The sequence below is a fragment of the Physella acuta genome, unplaced genomic scaffold (genome assembly GCF_028476545.2).
Source record: "Physella acuta isolate Inbredline_101_S28 unplaced genomic scaffold, ASM2847654v3 ptg002381l, whole genome shotgun sequence".
NCBI lineage: Eukaryota > Metazoa > Mollusca > Gastropoda > Physidae > Physella > Physella acuta.
The window spans coordinates 1-19,125 of record NW_026733871.1 but is presented as its reverse complement, the minus strand read 5'-3'; the positions used below and the strand labels follow the sequence as shown (position 1 = coordinate 19,125).

Genomic DNA, 19,125 nt, shown 5'->3' with positions numbered 1-19,125 from the left:
GTAGTCTAATTAAGGTAGGAGCCTTTCTTTTTTACAAGCTTTTATTTAACTTGCTTTCTGTTTCTCTCTATTTTCCTATCGAGCAAAATTTTCGGGCACTTCTAACCAATCAATTTCTCTGAAATTCGGCACGTATGTCAAGACCCAACGACATTGCAATTTGGTATTAAATTTGACTCGATTGGATGCCTAATTTTTTTTTTTATGAATTAATTAATGTTTTCTGAAATTCGTAGTCTGTCTCACTACTACTATTCCGCACTAATAAACGCGCGTTATCATGTTCATTTGGTGCGCAATATTTCTTAGTCATGCAGAATTAAGGTATACAAATTTTTAAAGTAGGCCTACTACAAGAAAAAATATTTTTAAAACACATTAATTAGTTTTTATTAACAAGCTTGTATGTAAAATTGCACTAAAAAAGGAGAAAATTAATTATAGTTATTTAAATTGTGGTTTATTATAATATATTTTTAAAAAATCCTTTTATTTTCTCCTTTTTAGTGCATTTTTACATAAAAGCTTGTTATTACAACGCTTTTATGCAATTTTTTACAAGATTTTATTTATCTTACATTGTCTGTCGTGCTAAGTGTTTGAAGGATTGAAAAAAAAATTAATAAAAAATAATTTAATAACTAGCACTAATTATTCGCTAAAAAAAGAAAATACATGATTTTCTTCAAAAATATAATAATGGACCATTTTTTAAATAATAATTACAGTATGGGTCCTTATATTATCTAATATAGGCCTATACCTTTACTAAAATCTAAAAAAATGACCCACGCTTTTCTTTTCAGTTATTCAAATAATGGAATCCGCTGCTGAAGAGATTTTCGTAAAAAACTGATTTCTCCTAACCAAAACTTTAGACTAACTCTAGTCAAAGACGGACCGCTAGCCTTTAGTTTCACCTCATTAACTTTAATAACGTCGTTTAAGTAAAATCTACCGTTGTATTTCTTTGTAAAGTAGTACACCTATGTAAGGAACGTAAGGGAGGGTAGTGTGCTAGGCTACTAATCCCAATGCTAATCACATTATTCATTAATATATAAATTATGTTCGACAGGAATGATAACTTTGATATAAGTAAAACAGGGTTAAAGTCAATGGACCTCCTTGAGTCCATCCGGTTCAAATAGATAGGGAAAGTAAAAGCGCCTGGGCATTGTGCTGATCACATTATCCCGTCATGTGCCGAGGTCAAGAAACAAATGAACATCTGCTCAATGGATTACTAGGTCTAAAGAGGAATCTTTACTTTGTGTTAAACTAAGCATTCTGCCTAGCTTCGCTTATGTTCGCTTATGAGCGTTTTTAATGATTAATTAATTGGTGATTGGCTGTTATGTGGAGTGCATCGGGAATAAATTTTTTAACAGTGAGTAATTTCATGACATGCTAACATTGGTGGAGTATTCGCAAACTTATTACTCGCAAGGTTATTATAACAGCAAAGGCTTTATTAGTAGTGTAAATCAAATATTACATTAATTTCACTTTTGCAAATGATTTTTACATTTTGGTACAATAACTTTACTAAATTTATAACGAAATATTTATTTAAACGAATACTATACTTTGTGATTTTAGTTTTTTCTAACAGATTGTATAAATATTATTTAAAAATTATTACTTTAAAAGTTACCTCCCTGTACATAAACCGAATGACGTAGTCTTTGTTTACTTTACGACAGACAATTGTTTATAAAAGAAAATACAGCATCTAGACAAATCTAACGACCATAAGGATTTTTTCCGACGGGAATAATGTTGTTGTTTTTTCGTTACCCTCCAGGGTCAGTCTACGACCTCACAAAATATTAGGGGATCGTTCGTCAATTTACTTATTAAAATCTCATATTAGGAGAATGTCACTCGAGGTCATTTTTTTAGACCAACAGTTTTTCCATACGGCATGGTAATCTATATAGTAATATATGCAGGTTCATGTAAAAAATTAGCCAGATGTACAGAGGTTAAGTACCTGAAATTTGTGTTGAAACTACCCTGCTTTTCGCATAAAATACAAAGATTATATAGGAAAATACAACTGGTCAGTTTTGACACATTTTTAGATTTTTCCCGGATACGGCGAGTTTTTTCTTACACTCCTTGACGTTTTTCTACCACCTCACAAAATATCAAGTGGTGTCGTTCGGCAAAAGTTTGTTTCGTAATATTGCTCATATAAAGAGAATTTCACTCGTGGTCACATTTTAGCCAAACCGACAGTTTTTCCGTACGGCCTAGCCATTTACCAATTGCATGCCAAAAATTAGCCTGATGGACAGAAGTTAAGTACCCTGAAATCTTTATTGAAATTACCCTCTGTTTTCCACATAAAATACCAAGATTATATAGGAAAATACGGCTGGTCAGTTGTGACCACTAGGATTTTTTCCCAGATATGCCGTGTTTTTTGTGATACCCCTTGGTGTTCTTCTACCACCTCACAAAATATCAAGGGGGGTCGTTCGGCAAAAGTTTTTTTCGTAATATTGCTTATTTAATCGCCGGTCAGTCGAGGTCAGTTTTGACCCCCTTCTCGTGGACGGTGCGGCCAACCGGCACCAGCTCTCGTGTTCTATTGTCACAAGGCAGAATCCTGCCAAAGGTGAAGCGCCTGCGACGCAGGAAAATTCCCTATCGGGCACCCGGGCACTTTGCTTTCTATATATATAGATAGGTAAAAAAATATAGCCTTCAAAAGAAGGATAGTCAGGGGGTGGGGGGGGGGGGGGGGGGGAGAGAAGCACTACTTGCTTCACTACTTGCTTTTCTTTTATTTAAAACGAGCCGACCCGCGGCATATCATAAGCCGCTATTTAGTTGTTGTTTTTTCTACTTTTCGGTAATTCATAATTTGTGAATTCGACAGTACCAACGCTGCCACTGAAAATATTTCTGTAAAACACTATAAGTACCTCGTTAAGGACGATATCCCCCCCCCCCCCACCGTTCCCCCCCCCCCTCTCCGTTAAAGTAAACTCCACTTAATTACCCCCCCCCCCCCTACGTTTAAAATCGTTTCAAACTAAATTATCTGCCCCTAATAGTCGTCACTAAACCCGGCTCTGCTTGTAAACAGCGTGAACCACAGCTCACCAGACCATGAAGGGGTGGGGGTGGTAGGGAGCGCGCTTACAGCTTGTTTTCAAGCGACTCCCAGAAGAGAATTATATATATATATATAGATACGCTAAGGTATATTTAATTAAAATGTCGAGGCAGATTTTTTACCTCGTGATAAATTACTGTTTAGCACTGATAGATAGTTAAGATACGAGTCTTTGTTGTTGTTTTTTTTATGACCTGCCGTCCTGAATTATCTGTTCCCACCTCGCATTGTCTTGAAAGTTAACAGCTAGTTTATGTCTATCTGGTGAGTGTGCAGAGGCGTAGCGAGGGTGGGCGGGGGGACATATGTCCCAGGGCGCCGACCATAGGGGGACGCCAAATTGAAAGTTTGAGGGGGGTGCAAATGAAAAGTTCGAGCGGGGGGTGCAAATCGAAAGTTTGAGGGGGGGGGGGGTGCAAACCAGAAGTTCCAAGGGGGGTGCAAATCGAAAGTTTGAAGGGGGGGGTGCAAACCAAAAGTTCGAGGGGGGTGCAAATCGAAAGTTTGTCCCCGGGCGCCGGGAAGGGTCGCTACGCCTCTGTGTGTGTGTGTGTGTGTTTAATCTAGGGTCCTACACAGATAGAGCTGATTGTATCCAATGTTTGTTTAGACTTGGGGTCCTAAACATCCAGTTTATTGTAGTTTCTTGGAGTTTTCGTTTTCGAGTTGTCTTCAGTGGAGTTTTGAATAGTCTGGGGAGGTATATGTTATTTGTAGTTACTCGAGATTAGACACACACACACACACGACATATATAGGCCTATATCGCTTCCCAAAACCAGCTCAACTTCAGTTTTGCTGTTTCGATTATTTTTAGATTGATACAACGTTATGTTTGTATTCCACAAACCTTTAATGGTAGTAAACAATTTCGTGGCCATATTTCTTTATTACAAGTGCCTAAAACACTTTTATAAAATTCTACACTTCAAAAGCCACGTTGTGAATATTTTGTTGACAATATCATCAACAGTGACCCTAGAATTAGCCTCACTGTACTCTTATCACTGAACATTAATTTAAACTTATCCCTTTCTCTAAACTCGAAATTCTGAACCTAATTGTTAGGATACTACATATTAAGTAAAGTTTCCCTTTCAAACCTGACAGTCTATGGGGCAAGTGAAGTAGAGTTCACTTGTTTCTGTGACCTCGGCATATGAAGAGATAGTGTGGTCAGCACTATGCCTAGCCGCCTTTACTTTCCCTAACGTGAGTTAGGTACCCATCAGAGTTGGGTGGACTCAGGGACGGTCTACTGACTTGAACCCGGATTCTAACTCTAGACTTACGGGTTAGATGACCAACTCTTTACAGCTAGACCACTCCGTCCCACACTACATATTAAATGGACGAATTTCTCACAAGAAATTACAGTTTTAGATTACTGTGTGCTTGTGAAGCTTCCAATAGTTTTTCATAAAAAATAGTCGTAAAAAATGCATTCAGTGCATTTTTGACGCCCTTTCGAAATCTATATATATAATTCTCTTCTAGGAGACGCTAGAAAACAAGCTGTAAACGCGCTCCCTACCACCCCCACCCTTATATGGTCTGGTGAGCTGTGGTTCACTCTAAATGTTTACAAACAGAGCCGGGTTTAGTGACGACTATTAGGGGCAGATAATTTAGTTAGAAACGATTTTAAACGTAGGGGGGGGGGGGGGGGGAAGTGGAGGTTACTTTTAACGGAGGGGGGGGGAAGGAGGGGGGGGGGTTATCGTCCTTAATGAGCTACTTATAGAGTTTCAGCGTTGGTACTGTCGAATTCACAAAGTATGAATAACTGAAAAGTAGAAAAAACAACAACTAAATAGCGGCGTATGATACACCGCGGGTCGGCTCGTTAAATATATTTTTGCAGAAATCTCCCTCGAGTATTCTTATCAACTTCCCCAAAGATTCATGGCTCCGGATGAAAGCTGTAGTAATGCATATACCACAAACAAGCCCACATACATATTTTCACCTTTTTACGTATATACATATATATATATATATATATATATATATATATATATATATATATATATATATATATATATATATATATATATATATATATGTGTGTGTATATATATATATATATGTATATATATATATATATATATATATATATCTATATATATATATATATATATATATATATATATATATATATATATATATACCTGTCGTTCGAGCACACAACACACACACACACAATAAGGGGACATGTAAGGGACGTAACACCTTGTATTGACTGAGGTATATATTCTTATAGTCTTAATAAATTTTGTAGTCCTACAAACTATATGAATCACAAATATGACGTATAATTCCCCATTCTACTACTAGTTCCGTTATTTTAAAATCTGTTATTATGCTAGACCGTTAGCCGCGTTTAAAATAGTTCCATTAAGATTAAATCCTTATTGATTAAATTCAATTTAGAACATAGGCCTACTAGCAGATTATGATTTTAATAAAAATTCATATTTGTTATCCCTAAAATGGAATAACCTCATCTATATTGTTTGTCAGTTATATCATTATAATACATGTATTGCATATTTGAATATTTGAATTATATTTTTAATCGGGTTTCCTTGAGTTCGGAATGTATATGTTTATAGCCTACAAATTTTAGCGATGTTTTTTTTTATTTTAAATTTATGTTACATTTACTTTTACCACTAGTCTCTGAGTGTATAATGTCATTAATATATTTCTATTTTCAAACATAGACGGTTCCAAGTATTTCTTGTCACAGATTGAAAAGCTAATGAAGAATGAAATTTACCACGATTACCAATAGAAGCATCACCTTAATTGTTGGATTTATAATCGTGTATTGTTCGGTATTATATCTCTTTAAATGGTCAGTAAAAAAATTATTTTCAAGCATTTGCTAAAATATTGTAACATTATTAATTATCTTTTTTTTAAATCAATAGCTATATTTTGTAAAGATATGTGCCGTTAAAGGAGTCCAATAAAAGACAAGTAATTTTATATTTATAAAATAACAGGCAGCAGTTTTTGAATTTTGCACCAATGACCACGCCACCATACAAAAAAGAAACGATGCTTTTACCTCTACATGGAGAATTTGACGTCCATTTTTATCAAGCGATTGAAGAAGAATTCTGGGACGATGGTACGATAGATATCTATAAAGCTTTTGCTCAACATTCCTACAAGACTTTAGATACGTGTAACAATATTTGTCATGCAGATAACCTTGTGTGTACTGCTACAAGTACACAGGAATTCAATGGACTAATAGCAAAAGATTTAATGGTACCTAAACCGTTTTCCTTACAAGAGGGCAGTATATCTTTGATTGGGAGAAAAAATATTTGAGTTATCCCCCTTTGAACGATACTAAAATGCTGCCAGATTTGGAGTTGTCTAAAGTGACAGTTGAAAACACAAGACAAGGTGTGGTCAGGTGTAAGATACTTGAAACTATACACGGTCGTCTGGATGTCGTGGATGGGTACGGGCGTCAGAGAACCAAGGGAGACGATGTGGTCAGGGTGTGGATGAAGGGCAATAATCCAACTGGATATGCAGTAGTGGGTGATGTCTTGGATCTAAAAAATGGCAGCTATGTTTTCAATGTAAAATGTCTCTGGACTGGATTATCTTCGGTAACGTAATTTTTCCAAATTGATTAAAATAATGTTTTTTTTTTTTAAACCGTTTATAATTATAAGCTTTTATTTTTGCCGAAAAAAAAATAAACAAAGTATTTTTTTTTTATATTTAATGATGCACCACTGTTTTGTAGATATAGTAAATTTGTATTTTATGTATATAAAATCATTAGTACAACTCGGCTTTAAAAGTTGGTTTAATTATTTTTCCACCAAAGTTAAATATTTTATAGCATTTGAGAAATAAGTACTAAATGGTTTAACTAAGCCTAGAAATTTTCTAACAAATAAATACTAGCAATAATTATAGTAATTTAACTGAAGTTTTAATTTTTTTTTTAGATTTGTAAAGTAAGGGTTTTGTTGTGATAGGTGATGCTATATTATTCAATATGAATAAACTACTAAATAAATCAGAAAAGAATTGTATCATAGATATTTTCACATTAAATTATCACTGCGCCTTGATATATGAGTCAAATTTGAAATAAATTGGCTGAAATAAGATAATAGCGCAAGGAATCGTTTTAAATAAACGCTTGCAAAATTAAAGAGATTTCAGCAAATTTTGTTAATCATTAACATTTGAATTTAGGATTGCTATCCAGTAAGATTCAATACAGTAGACACATTTCAAATAGAAATTGTCTAAGTTTTTTTTTAAAAGGTTTTTTTTTTTAAATTAAATTTTGAACACAGACAGATGTTTTATAAAAACTTTGCCCGCTAAAATATCTAAGGGATCTCATCAGCGATCCAAAGCTTTGATCAAAGAAAACAACATTGTTCTTTTTTTTTCAATGCAATTTAATGCAAAACAAACAGAAAATATACTAGCTACGAAAGCATAAATAGGCGAATGTTTCTAATTGTGATAGTTCAAGATAGAGCCTTGAGTTTTAACAAAAAAATGTCTAATCTTTAGCTTCACGTAGCCATCGCCTACCCGCGTGAATTCATCAGGACAGTCATCCACCAGATTCACGTAGGTGCAACGAGATTAATGGCCGCCACATTTAAAAAGGGAAACTATAATGAGGTAAAAGCTGGAGAAATAAAACTCTATATTTTTATTCGGTACTATTTACCTATAACTTTATATATATATATATATATATATATATATATATATATATATATATATATATATATATATATATATATATATATATATATGCCTTGGTTTCAGAAAAAGTATGACGTAATATTTTAAGATGTTTTTTATTATTACGTTACCAAATCTGTCCTATATTCATAGACGTGTGACCTTGTTTTCTAAAACCGAGTTATTTAAATGTCAATAGTGCCTGCGCCATATTTCTTTGGTGATATTTTTCAGGGCACGGGTTTACTTGCAGGCCCCAGTACGTGGTGTATGAAAGCCTTAAGTGTACGTTAATCACTTTCTCTAATTTGTAGGTAGAACACACTTCAGCTACTTCACAGTTGTCAGGAACGTAGCAGTGGGCTGCCGGGAGCCCCCAGATACACTATCGGCTCCTGGTTCGGCTTAGTCATTGAATGTCATGTGCCACAGTGTCAATATTGTAAACGAACGTAGGTTCCATAGCGCTCAAGTGAAACACGGGGGCGCCAAATCGCACCTGCCTGTGCTGCCCTTGGAAAATTGATTTTCTTCACCGCAGTAATAGTCTTGGGAGTATTTTTATCAATTCCCCAAATTTTAATGGCACTCGGATGAACGGTGTCGCTCCGCATCCGACTTTGATTTTACATACCGTAAATAGAGAAAGTTTGAAAACTCTCGGGGCGCCGCCCTAGCAATATTAAAAAGTATGTTAGGCTCAACCCCCCCCCCCCCCCCCGGTGTGTTCTCATCAACTCCTCAAACTTTGATGGCGATTGTATGAACTGTGTCAAACTGCAATCGACTTTAATTTTTATGTACCATTCATAGAGAAGAATCGAAACAACGCGCCCTACCGGGGCAACACCCCTGCGAATTTGAAAACGAAATGTTACCAGAAAACTCCCCATGAGTATTCTCAACAACTTCCCAAAGTTTCATGTCGATCGGATGACAGTTGTCACATCACATTAGTCCTCTTTGCTCCGTATGGAACATAGGGCCTCAACCATTTCCTTCCATTTCTTCCGATCCCCGGCTATTAATTTTGTCATTTCCCAAGACATCCCTGTTGGCTTCAGTTCTTCAAGAAGACTCCGCCTCCAGGTCTGTCTTGGGCGCCCTCTTTTCCGCCTTCCCTGTGGGTTCCACTCAAGCGCTTAGCGTGTAACAAAATGGTGAGCCTTTCGCAGTGTGTGACCCACCCAGCGCCACTTCCTCCTTCTTATTTGCACACCCATAGGCTCCTGCCTAGCTTTCCTTCATAGTTCTATGTTCGTCACTTTGTCCTGCCATCTTAAATTCAATATCTGTCTAAGGCATCTATTCATGAAGGTCTGTATCTTTGCTGTGCTTGCTTTGGAGACTCTCCATGTCTCTGCTCCATACAGCAGAACTACCTTGACATTAGAGTTAAATATCCTAATTTTTGTGGTAATGGAAATGGCCGAACTTTTCCATATGGGTCGCAGGACAGTGAAAGCGCAGCGAGCTTTATTAACTCTAGCACGTATGTCCTCGTCTGTGCCTCCCGTTTTGCTGATCTTCCTGCCAAGGTAGACAAACTCCTGCACATCATTTACCTGTTTTCCATCTATTGACAGGATGACAGTTGTAGTAATTCATAAAAGACAGACAAACGCACAGACACACATTGCTTTATATATATCTATCTATATATATATATATATATATATATATATATATATATATATATATATATATACGGTTATGCTAACGGTGTTTATTATAAACAAAAATATAACAGGACACCATTTGTTTTCAAGCTCCAAACATACCAGGCTGGGAATGTATCTGTAACTTCAGCAAGTTTGGTTATGAGAATTATTACTGTGGTAGACCGAGAAATAATCAGTAAGCTTACACATACATACTCTCTCTGTATATATATTTCCTAAATATATATATATATATATATATATATATATATATATATATATATATATATATATATATATATATACATATATATATATATGTATATACATATATATATATATATATATATATATATATATATATATATATATATATATATATATATATATAAATATATATATATATATATATATATATATATATATATATATATATATATATATATATATATATATATATATATATATATATATATTTATATATATATATATATATATGTATATATGTATATACATATATATATATATATATATATATATATATGTATGTATACATAAAGATATATATATGTATCTTCAGTTTGTCATGTGACGACTGGATAGAAGGTGGATATTTAGATTTATCACCGCCACATGACGTTACAGGAGCTGAAAGAAGTCTGATTAAGTCTATTAGCACGTAAGTTTTTCTTTACTTTTGGAAATCAAGATTTTAAGAAAACGGTAAATAACCGTGTTTGTGTATGACATTAACAATCTCTATTTTTTAATTTAAAATACTAATATCTTCTGAAATATTTTTACGTTGCAAAGTTTATTATTTAATATGTGTTCTTGCTTTCCCACACGAAAGTAACAGGTAAACACTCTAGTTAATATTTCTTACATTAATTTTGTTCCGGCTTTACGAGTTGAAAACTCATCCACAGGAAACCATCAGAACGGACAGTTGCTCACAATTTTAAAATATCTACAGAAAATACAGGTATTATGGTTGTGATGTTTGACTGGATTTTATATATCCACAGAAAATATAGCTATTGTAATTGTCTCGCTTTGACCATTTACTAAAATATAATTTTAATAGAATATGTTGAACGCTGTTAATCTCAAAGTTCTTAATGTTGGATTATCCATTCCGATGACCAGCACAACATACAACATCACATATTTTATGTTGATACATAGGTTATTAAAATAAGCATTACTTCTTACTCATTCAATATATATATATATATATATATATATATATATATATATATATATATATATATATATATATATATATATATATATGTGTGTGTGTTTGTGTGTGTGTACACCTTATTGAACTTCAAAATGATTAATCTCAGCGGCGTTGACTATCATACCAAGATCAACACTTTATACAACACAACATATTGTAACGTAGATCACTTACATTTTAAATGAGCATAACATTTTCTGTACGTTATTTGTAATATACATATATATATATATATATATATATATATATATATATATATATATATATATATATATATATATATATATATATATATATATATATATTGCAGATAACTTTCCTGAATTACCCCCTTGTCACACGTCAAATAAAAATGTCACCTGGACAACAGCAATGCCTAAAGGCATCTGGACACCTGGCAATGTCTGGAAGTCTCTAGTCTGTAAGGACGTAGGGGTCATCAATACAGACTGGACATTAAAATGCCTCAGAAACACATCCGTCTGGATCTTCGGCGACTCAAATGCCAGGATGACCTATGATGTGATTCTAGAGCTGACAAAATGTAACAAAACAGAAGGCGAATACCCTAAAGGAAAATGCAACAATCCTGAGACTGGACTCTCCATAAATGTTTTTTGCCACGAAGGACCGGCGTATGTATCCTCAAAAAAAAGCGACAATTTTACTGTCCCAAATTTTATACAGAAGCTTCCAAAAAACCAGAAACATATTCTCATCATTCAGTATTACCTCCACTACACGGCTGCCCATCTCGCTGTGCTGTCGTTACGTATGAAATCTCTGAGAGCCGCCATAGAAAAACTGCTTGAAGAAAATCCCAACGTCTTGATAGCACTTAGAGGTCCTCACATCGCTTCTTTATATTACGATTACAACCATGCAGTTGGAGGAGATCCTTTAGGACCCCAGTATATCCATATAATACGAGAAAGGTTCAAAGGCGTAGAAGATAAAATCGTGTTCTTAGATTTGTGGGAAATGTCCATTGGAATAGAAAACTTTGATTATCATCCACCACAGTATGTAAACAGGGAGATGGTCAAGTTTTTGTTGTCTTTTCAGTGCCGGTGATATGAAATTATACAACGCTTAATAAATTGACACACCAAATTTAAATTTGAAACATTCAACAATTTTATAGTATAAAGCAAAGTGGAGGATGTTTGTTTGTTAATCACTGCTAATGGATCGCTATGTTAATCTTAAGATGGTCATGTTTTTTAGTCCTTTCAGAGACAATAGTCAGAGGGAAGATTTTCGACACTTTAAATGAGCATATGAATTTTAAGATTTCAAATTTGAAATTAATCATTAATATGAAATTGTGTTATTTAATTTGTTTTGTTTGTCACTTGTTTAGAGTAATTGTATGTAATGCACTTCATAAAAGTTCAAAAAATAAATTCTCAAATTAATTTGTGATTTTTTAAAATTAAATTTTATTTAAATCTAGTTTTAAAACGTATTGGTTGACTGACCCATGTTTTTAAATGCATGTGTTATTCGATTTTAAGTTATAATAATCAGTTTTTTAACATAACATTTCATAGAAACAGCATGGAATGACACATGTTAGTAATATTTCATTGAAATTTAGTAACTCTAATTTAATGGTACTGTTGAAAATTCTTTGTTATTAATATATTAATGTCGGAGGATTTAGACAACAAATCCAACGAACTGAACTGCCATCTCCAGATCTGTGGTGCATCTAATAAAGTTTCTCCCAGAGTTGGGTGTACTGGGGTCAGGGTTTAGATAGCTCATGATTGTATAAGGACCCGTCCTGTACGGTGTACTTTATGTTCTCGGGGCCATGCTACAAGGCCGTGTTTCATCTGGACCAAAGTCCACACATAACCTTTCACTTAACCAGCCACTATCTCACAAACTCCATACATAACTTACACTTCGCACCACAAGATACACTCTCAAAAAGTTCATACATAACCTTACTCCACTCCGTTGTTACACACAAACTCACCACCACCTCCACCCCATTTCACTTATCACGGGACTTACCTACTACGTTAAATAACACATCAATAAAATGGTTCCTTGCAATCAGCTAGCACGCACTTCAAATTATAACATTTCACACAGCAGCCTTGGTTAAACATCTCCTTTTTCTGTATTGTTTCCTAATTTTTTTTATAGTCTAGACAACTATAAATCTTACAAAATATTTTCAAAAGTAAATGAATCTGATAGGTGGATATAAATATCTTAAAAAAATTAAAAATAGAAATTAAAAAAAAAAAACTCATTTTCGTTTTGTTTGATATTGTGTAGCATATTTATTACATATCAGCAGATTTACAACCGAATACATGAAATTAATAAATCTACTAAATCAAAAATGAAAAAGGAAATTAGGTATTTTGAAATTTTGAAATTAGGTATTAAAATAACATAATATTTACAGACACTATAAAGTTCTTAAGTGAGTGCTATTCTAAATATTTTGAATCATGGATTATATATATATATATATATATATATATATATATATATATATATATATATATATATATATATATATATATATATATATATATATGGTGTGTACTTGACATAATCGGTCAGGCTTTAATCGAGCCATCTATACCCATGTCTAAAAGAAAGTTGTTTAAATATTAAAATTTAAACCGCAGTGCTTAAAGATAAGCTCAAATCAGCAACAGGTAAAACGCTTAATTGATTTTTAATGTAAACTAGACTACCCGTTATCATTAGATAACTGTGGGTTTCGGGGGTAATCCATAAATGACATCACGTCTGTCACTATCATCACAAAATAACCATACTCCACAATCAATAAGGCGTCACACCTCAGACATTTTTGTCTTTTAAAAACACTGACTTCGCCTGAGTATGGGTCTGACAACATAATCTTTTATTTGCTGAGGTCACAAAAACAGGTCAACTCTACTTCACCTACCAAGTGTCCTCCCAACTCAGACATGTTTTTGTCTGTGAAAACACAGATTTTGGCTGAGGGTGGGTCTGACCATACTATCTCTTCATATGCTGTCGTCGCAGGTGAACTTTACACCTACCCAACACTACTTCACCTGCCCAGTGTTCCACCAAGTCTCAGACAACATGTTTTATCTTAAAAAAAAAGAGATTCCGGCCGAGCATGGCTCTGACCACACTATCCACTCTACTTCACCTGCCATGTATCCCAATAGGTAAAGGCAACATTAGCATTCACAGCTAAAAAAAATAATTAAAATTAAAAAAAAACTACCGACATGTCTAGAACCCATGCCACCCGCATGGTACCTAAGGTGCTAACCTCTTAGCTACCTAGGCTCGTTTGGAGAAGTTAATAACTTATATATTTTACTTATAAGCTGCGTAAGAATCTTGACATATTTCTGTGGATCTAGAGAAATGTATTGTATAATAAAATAAAAAGAAGAGTTCATTGATTATATAATTGAAACGTAATAAATACAGCAAACGGACGTATTGTTAAAGTTATAGCCGACAGAAAATTAGCTTTAGAACGCGTTAAACTTTTGATAGGGCCACAAAGTCTATGATGGAAGCCGCCATTTTATTGTACTAAAGATAAACAAATCATGTGACGTCACTATTCCCACAAAGTTAAGTGAATGTTTTAAACTTTTATAATTAATGTGGTTAATCTACCTATGAATAAATCAATAAATTAATTAACGTCTTTAAATAGATTTGTGATTAACAGTCTGTCTGAAAACAAAAATTGTTCTCTATCTACATAGTATTTTACAGCTCTCCACATAGCGCAGATCCTCTACAGTAGTAAATCAGACAAACAAACATTTTATAGAAATACGCTTGTCGCCTACTTATTATTCCCTGTCGAACAACAAAACCATGCGATACAATAAAAAATAACCAAAAATAAAATATCAGTAAGAGTCTCATGTAAAGGTATATCGTCTTTTAGACTACCCGTTACCCTTGGATAAATGTGGGTTTCGGGGGTCAAACCTAAATGAAATCACGTCTATCATTTATCGTCTCCAAAAAAAGACAGAACCCACATTAAAAAAGACGTCACACCTCAGACGTTTTGTCTTTTAAAACACCTATTTCGGAAGAGCATGGGTCTGACCACACTATCCTTTCATATGCTGGGGGTCACAAAAACAGGTCAACTCTACTTCACCTGCCCAGTGTCCAGTCAACTCAGACATGTTTTTTTAACACAGATTACAGTTGAGCATGTTCTAACCACGTAGAGTTCGTGTGTTTCTGTAACCTCAGAATATGAAGGGATCGTGTGGTCAGAGCAATGCTCAGAAATCAGTGTTTCTTTGTGCAGTAACAAGCTTAAATCCAATTAAAATCCCGATTCTGGATATAAATCAGTTTTCAAAGAAATTTTTCGTTTCCGGTTAAATTTCAAGTTGAGGTGGTGATTTTGGTTTTGGATTCGATTTACAGCAAAAGACAACACTATCAACCTAGCACCCGTTGTATCTCTCCCTCAACGGGCCATTTATCTCGTATTATAGAATTAATGAATGTTTCAACTTTACAATTGGTGTGTCAATTTATTAGGCGTTGTATAATTTCATATCACTGGCACTGAAACGACAACAAGAACTTGAACATCTCAAGATTAACATATTGCGGTGGATGATAATCAGGGTTTTCTATTCCAATGGACATTTCCCACAAATCTAAGAACACGACTTTATCTTCTAAGCCTTTGAACCTTTCTCGTATTATATGGATATACTGGGGTCCTAAAGGATCTCCTCCAACTGCATGGTTGTAATCGTAAAATAAAGGAGAGATATGAGGAGCTCTAAGTCCTATCAAGACGTTGGGGTTTTCTTCAAGCAGTTTTTCTATGGCGGCTCTCAGAGATTTCATACGTAACGACAACACAGCAAGATGGGCAGCCGCGTAGTGGAGGTAATACTGAATGATGAGAATATGTTTCTGGTTTTTTGGAAGCTTCTGTATAAAATTAGGTACCGAGAAATTGTCATTTCTTTGTAAGGTTATATACACAGGTCCTTCGTGGCATAGTACATTTATAGAGAGTCCAGTCTCAGACTTGGTGCATTTGGCTCTAGGGTATAGGTCTTTTGTTTTGTTACATTTTGTTAGCTCTAGAATCACATCATACGTTAACCTGGCATTTGAGTCCCCGAAGATCCAGACGGATGTGTTTCTGAGGCATTTTAATGTCCAGTCTGTATTGATGACCCCTACGTCCTTACAGACCAGAGACTTCCAGATATTGCCAGGTGTCCAGATGCCTTTAGGCATCGCTGTTCTCCAGGTGACATTTTTGTTTGACATGTGACAGGGGGGTAACTCTGGAAGATTTTCTGTAAAAAAACAGTAAAACACTGTCAACATCGACGCCAATTCTTTGTAATATAGTCATGCAAATGTTTTTATTTATTAATCTAATATCATCATTTCTATGATTACCACATTGCATAGAGATTATGAAAGTATATTTAGATGCATAAACATAAAATTACCTGCAATTACAGTATTTATTTTTAAACTGTGGGAAACTGCCCTCTGTGATGGTTTGCTGTGGAAAAAGTTTTACTCGTGAAAGTAGGAAGTTGACATTTTTCAATAATGCAAAGCTTAGTTCGTGGCACCTAAAGGTTAGAACAAATGTTCTTAACTTGGGTTCATTGAGAAAACTGAACAAACAGAATAACTCGCAAGTAGATCTACAAACTAAGAATCTAATACACTTTAATTTTGTCGCATTTTTGCTGGAAAGTTGATTTATTATGCTAAATGTACATATAGTCATTCATTGTTAATTTATAAAAATGCTCGAATTAGGAAAACAAAAATGTCCTAGCCAGTGGCGTAACTAGGTTTTTCGGGCCCCTATGCCAAAATTATCAGTGGACCCCTTTGTCAGCCGTTAGGCCACAAAAGAATGTTTATCTGTATTGTAATAAATACTATCGTACAGGTCTGCGTTGCTGCAATCTAGGCCCACATACCAGGGTAACGAAAAAAAATTGTAATGGTTTTATCAACGCGTTACCAATTGTGTATTTTTAGTCATATGACGTTGATTTCTAAAACTGAGATAAATAAAAATATAAATAACGCCACAGGTTAATCATCCTTCGTCGCGCGAGTGAAGGGTTACACTACCATTTTAATCATCGAACATAGAGGCCCACCTTCGATATAGTAATCAATTTTAGTAGCCCTCTGCATCACTCATGGATGGCGCTCATTAAAACGAATATAGGCTTCAAAGGCCTCATGGAGGAAAAACTTTAATGGAAGCGCTGTTTTGATTAAAGATTACTTACATCAACATATGAAATGTAATTAAGGTAAATATTAGTAGATCAACGTTGAAAATATTCAACTTTGCTTTTTGTGAAAACACTGTCCATGCTTGTTATTTTTTTAATGGCACAATTGTTACCATGTATGTTTAGTACGATGGAATTTCAGGGACAGCAGCGAGTTGGGAAGGGGGTGCAGGTTTGTAGGGTAGGGTAGGAAATTTTCCAGTAAGTTGAGGTTTGTAGCTTCTTTTTCTTCTTCTTCAATCTTAATTTTTAGTGTTGGAACGGATCAAGAATTATCTGCCATAGGGTTTGAACCCGAGGATTTTTTCGAACTCATCAAACATGAGCTTTTTTGCTGACTCGACCACGCCTCCATCACAATTAAGGATACGTGTCACCTGGTTATGCGCCATTGAGGTCATTGACTCCGATTTCAGCCTGCTTCCATAGCCTTTGTCCAACCAAGAACAAACTACAAGGCAGCATTTGTTTGTTTTTGGAGTTGTCTCTCCTAGAAGAGTGGCTGTTGCCAGCAAACGAGCCTCATCTGCCCGAGGGTTCGAACTCGAGACTTTTCGGTTTAGCATCCATTAGTTTAACCGACTCGACCACGCCGACCCCTAGGTTTGTAGCAATGCATGTAAGTTTACGGGTGTCTGATGCCAATCTCACTGAAGAGTCGAAGTTCAATTTTATTTATAGGCCAATTCTCTCAAAGGCTTGTACGACAATGCGACAACGCATATAGTGTTTTTATTACAGATGAACCCGGTTTGACACCTCCCCACCCCCCAAACACACACGCACAAACACACTGTGCAGCAAGAAATGTTTGGGGGGCCTTTTGTAACTTTAATTATTTCTAAAGATATTTACATGTAACAAATATCAGAATTTCAATGTAAAAGTTTTAATTTTTTAAATATGGAAAAGAACCCGTGCGTGCCCCTATGTGCCTTGGGCCCTTATGCTTTGCTCACGCTAGCTTTACGGTAGCCACGCTACTGGCCCTAGCTCGCTTATATGTAAGTATTTTTCATTTTCGCGGTTTTTCTTTTCCGCATTTTCTGCGATTCATTTTAAATAATTTTATCAAGGCTTTTAGTTTGAGTTTGCTGAAACATCAACTAAACAGAAACGTCTTTTATGAGAAGCTCCTGTCCATTGTTGCTGATATACAATTCGTGAGCACACCGAAAAAAATGAAATAGAAAATAATTCAGAAACTCAATATTTTAATAATTTTTTTAATATTGTAAAATTTACGCCTTAGAACATGAAAATGTATTTCTTTTCTGCTTTAACAATTAACATTAACTTAACCTTCTGACTATAAACCGCTGGTCGACCCAAAGATATTTCAAAATAGTTGTCTACAAAGCAAACAATCGTATACCTGCTTATGGACTTGATAAGGCTCCTTTCAGCGCTTATGACGTCATGGGGAAGTGGTACATCTAAAAATCCTGTTTCAATCCAATCTTCACATTTAAGTCTGTTGATCATACATACAACATTTTTTTATTTATGTATTTATTTATTTATGTATTTATTTACTTATGTATTTACTTTATGCTTTTATTTATGTATTTATTTATGTTTTTATTTATATTTGTATTTATGTTTTTATTTATGTATTTATTTATGTATTTATTTATGTATTTTTTATGTATTTAATTATGTATTTATGTATGTATTTATTTATGTATTTATTTATTCCTCCCTCACTCAGTCCCATCTTCCTTCTTTCCTTTCCTTCCCTTTCCTTTTCTTTTCTTTCCTGTTCTTTCCTTTCCATTTCTTTCCTTTCCATTCAGTTCCATTCCATTCCATTCCATTCTATTCCATTCCATTCCATTCCATTCATTTCCATTCCATTCCATTCCATTCCACTCCGTTCCGTTCCGTTCCATTCCATTCCTTTCCATTCCATTCCTTTCCTTTCCATTCCATTAATTTCCTTTCCATTCCTTTCCTTTCCATTCCATTCCATTCCTTTCCTTTCCTTCCTTCCTTCCTTCCTTCCTTCCTTCCTTCCTTCCTTCC

The 19,125-nt window shown here is 34.6% G+C and overlaps 3 protein-coding genes across 3 annotated transcripts; 2 read left to right on the top strand and 1 right to left on the bottom strand.

Moving 5' to 3' along the window:
• The first annotated feature begins 6,462 nt into the window (after positions 1–6,462).
• Positions 6,463–9,737, top strand: LOC131933158 (uncharacterized). Its single transcript, XM_059289954.1, has 3 exons — positions 6,463–6,765; positions 7,697–7,810; positions 9,627–9,737. Exons 1-3 carry the CDS (start codon positions 6,502–6,504, stop codon positions 9,735–9,737), a joined length of 489 nt encoding a protein of 162 aa, XP_059145937.1. The 5' UTR covers positions 6,463–6,501.
• On the top strand, positions 9,678–12,159 carry LOC131933161 (NXPE family member 4). Its single transcript, XM_059289958.1, has 4 exons — positions 9,678–9,733; positions 10,118–10,216; positions 10,467–10,522; positions 11,094–12,159. Exon 4 carries the CDS (start codon positions 11,156–11,158, stop codon positions 11,855–11,857), a length of 702 nt encoding a protein of 233 aa, XP_059145941.1. The 5' UTR covers positions 9,678–9,733; positions 10,118–10,216; positions 10,467–10,522; positions 11,094–11,155; the 3' UTR covers positions 11,858–12,159.
• A 3,202-nt stretch (positions 12,160–15,361) lies between these two features.
• Positions 15,362–18,917, bottom strand: LOC131933156 (NXPE family member 1-like). The gene is made up of 4 exons (XM_059289952.1): positions 18,808–18,917; positions 18,476–18,574; positions 16,285–16,340; positions 15,362–16,125 (listed from the first exon to the last, which is right to left on the bottom strand). Exons 1-4 carry the CDS (start codon positions 18,915–18,917, stop codon positions 15,362–15,364), a joined length of 1,029 nt encoding a protein of 342 aa, XP_059145935.1.
• Between the last annotated feature and the right edge of the window lie 208 nt (positions 18,918–19,125).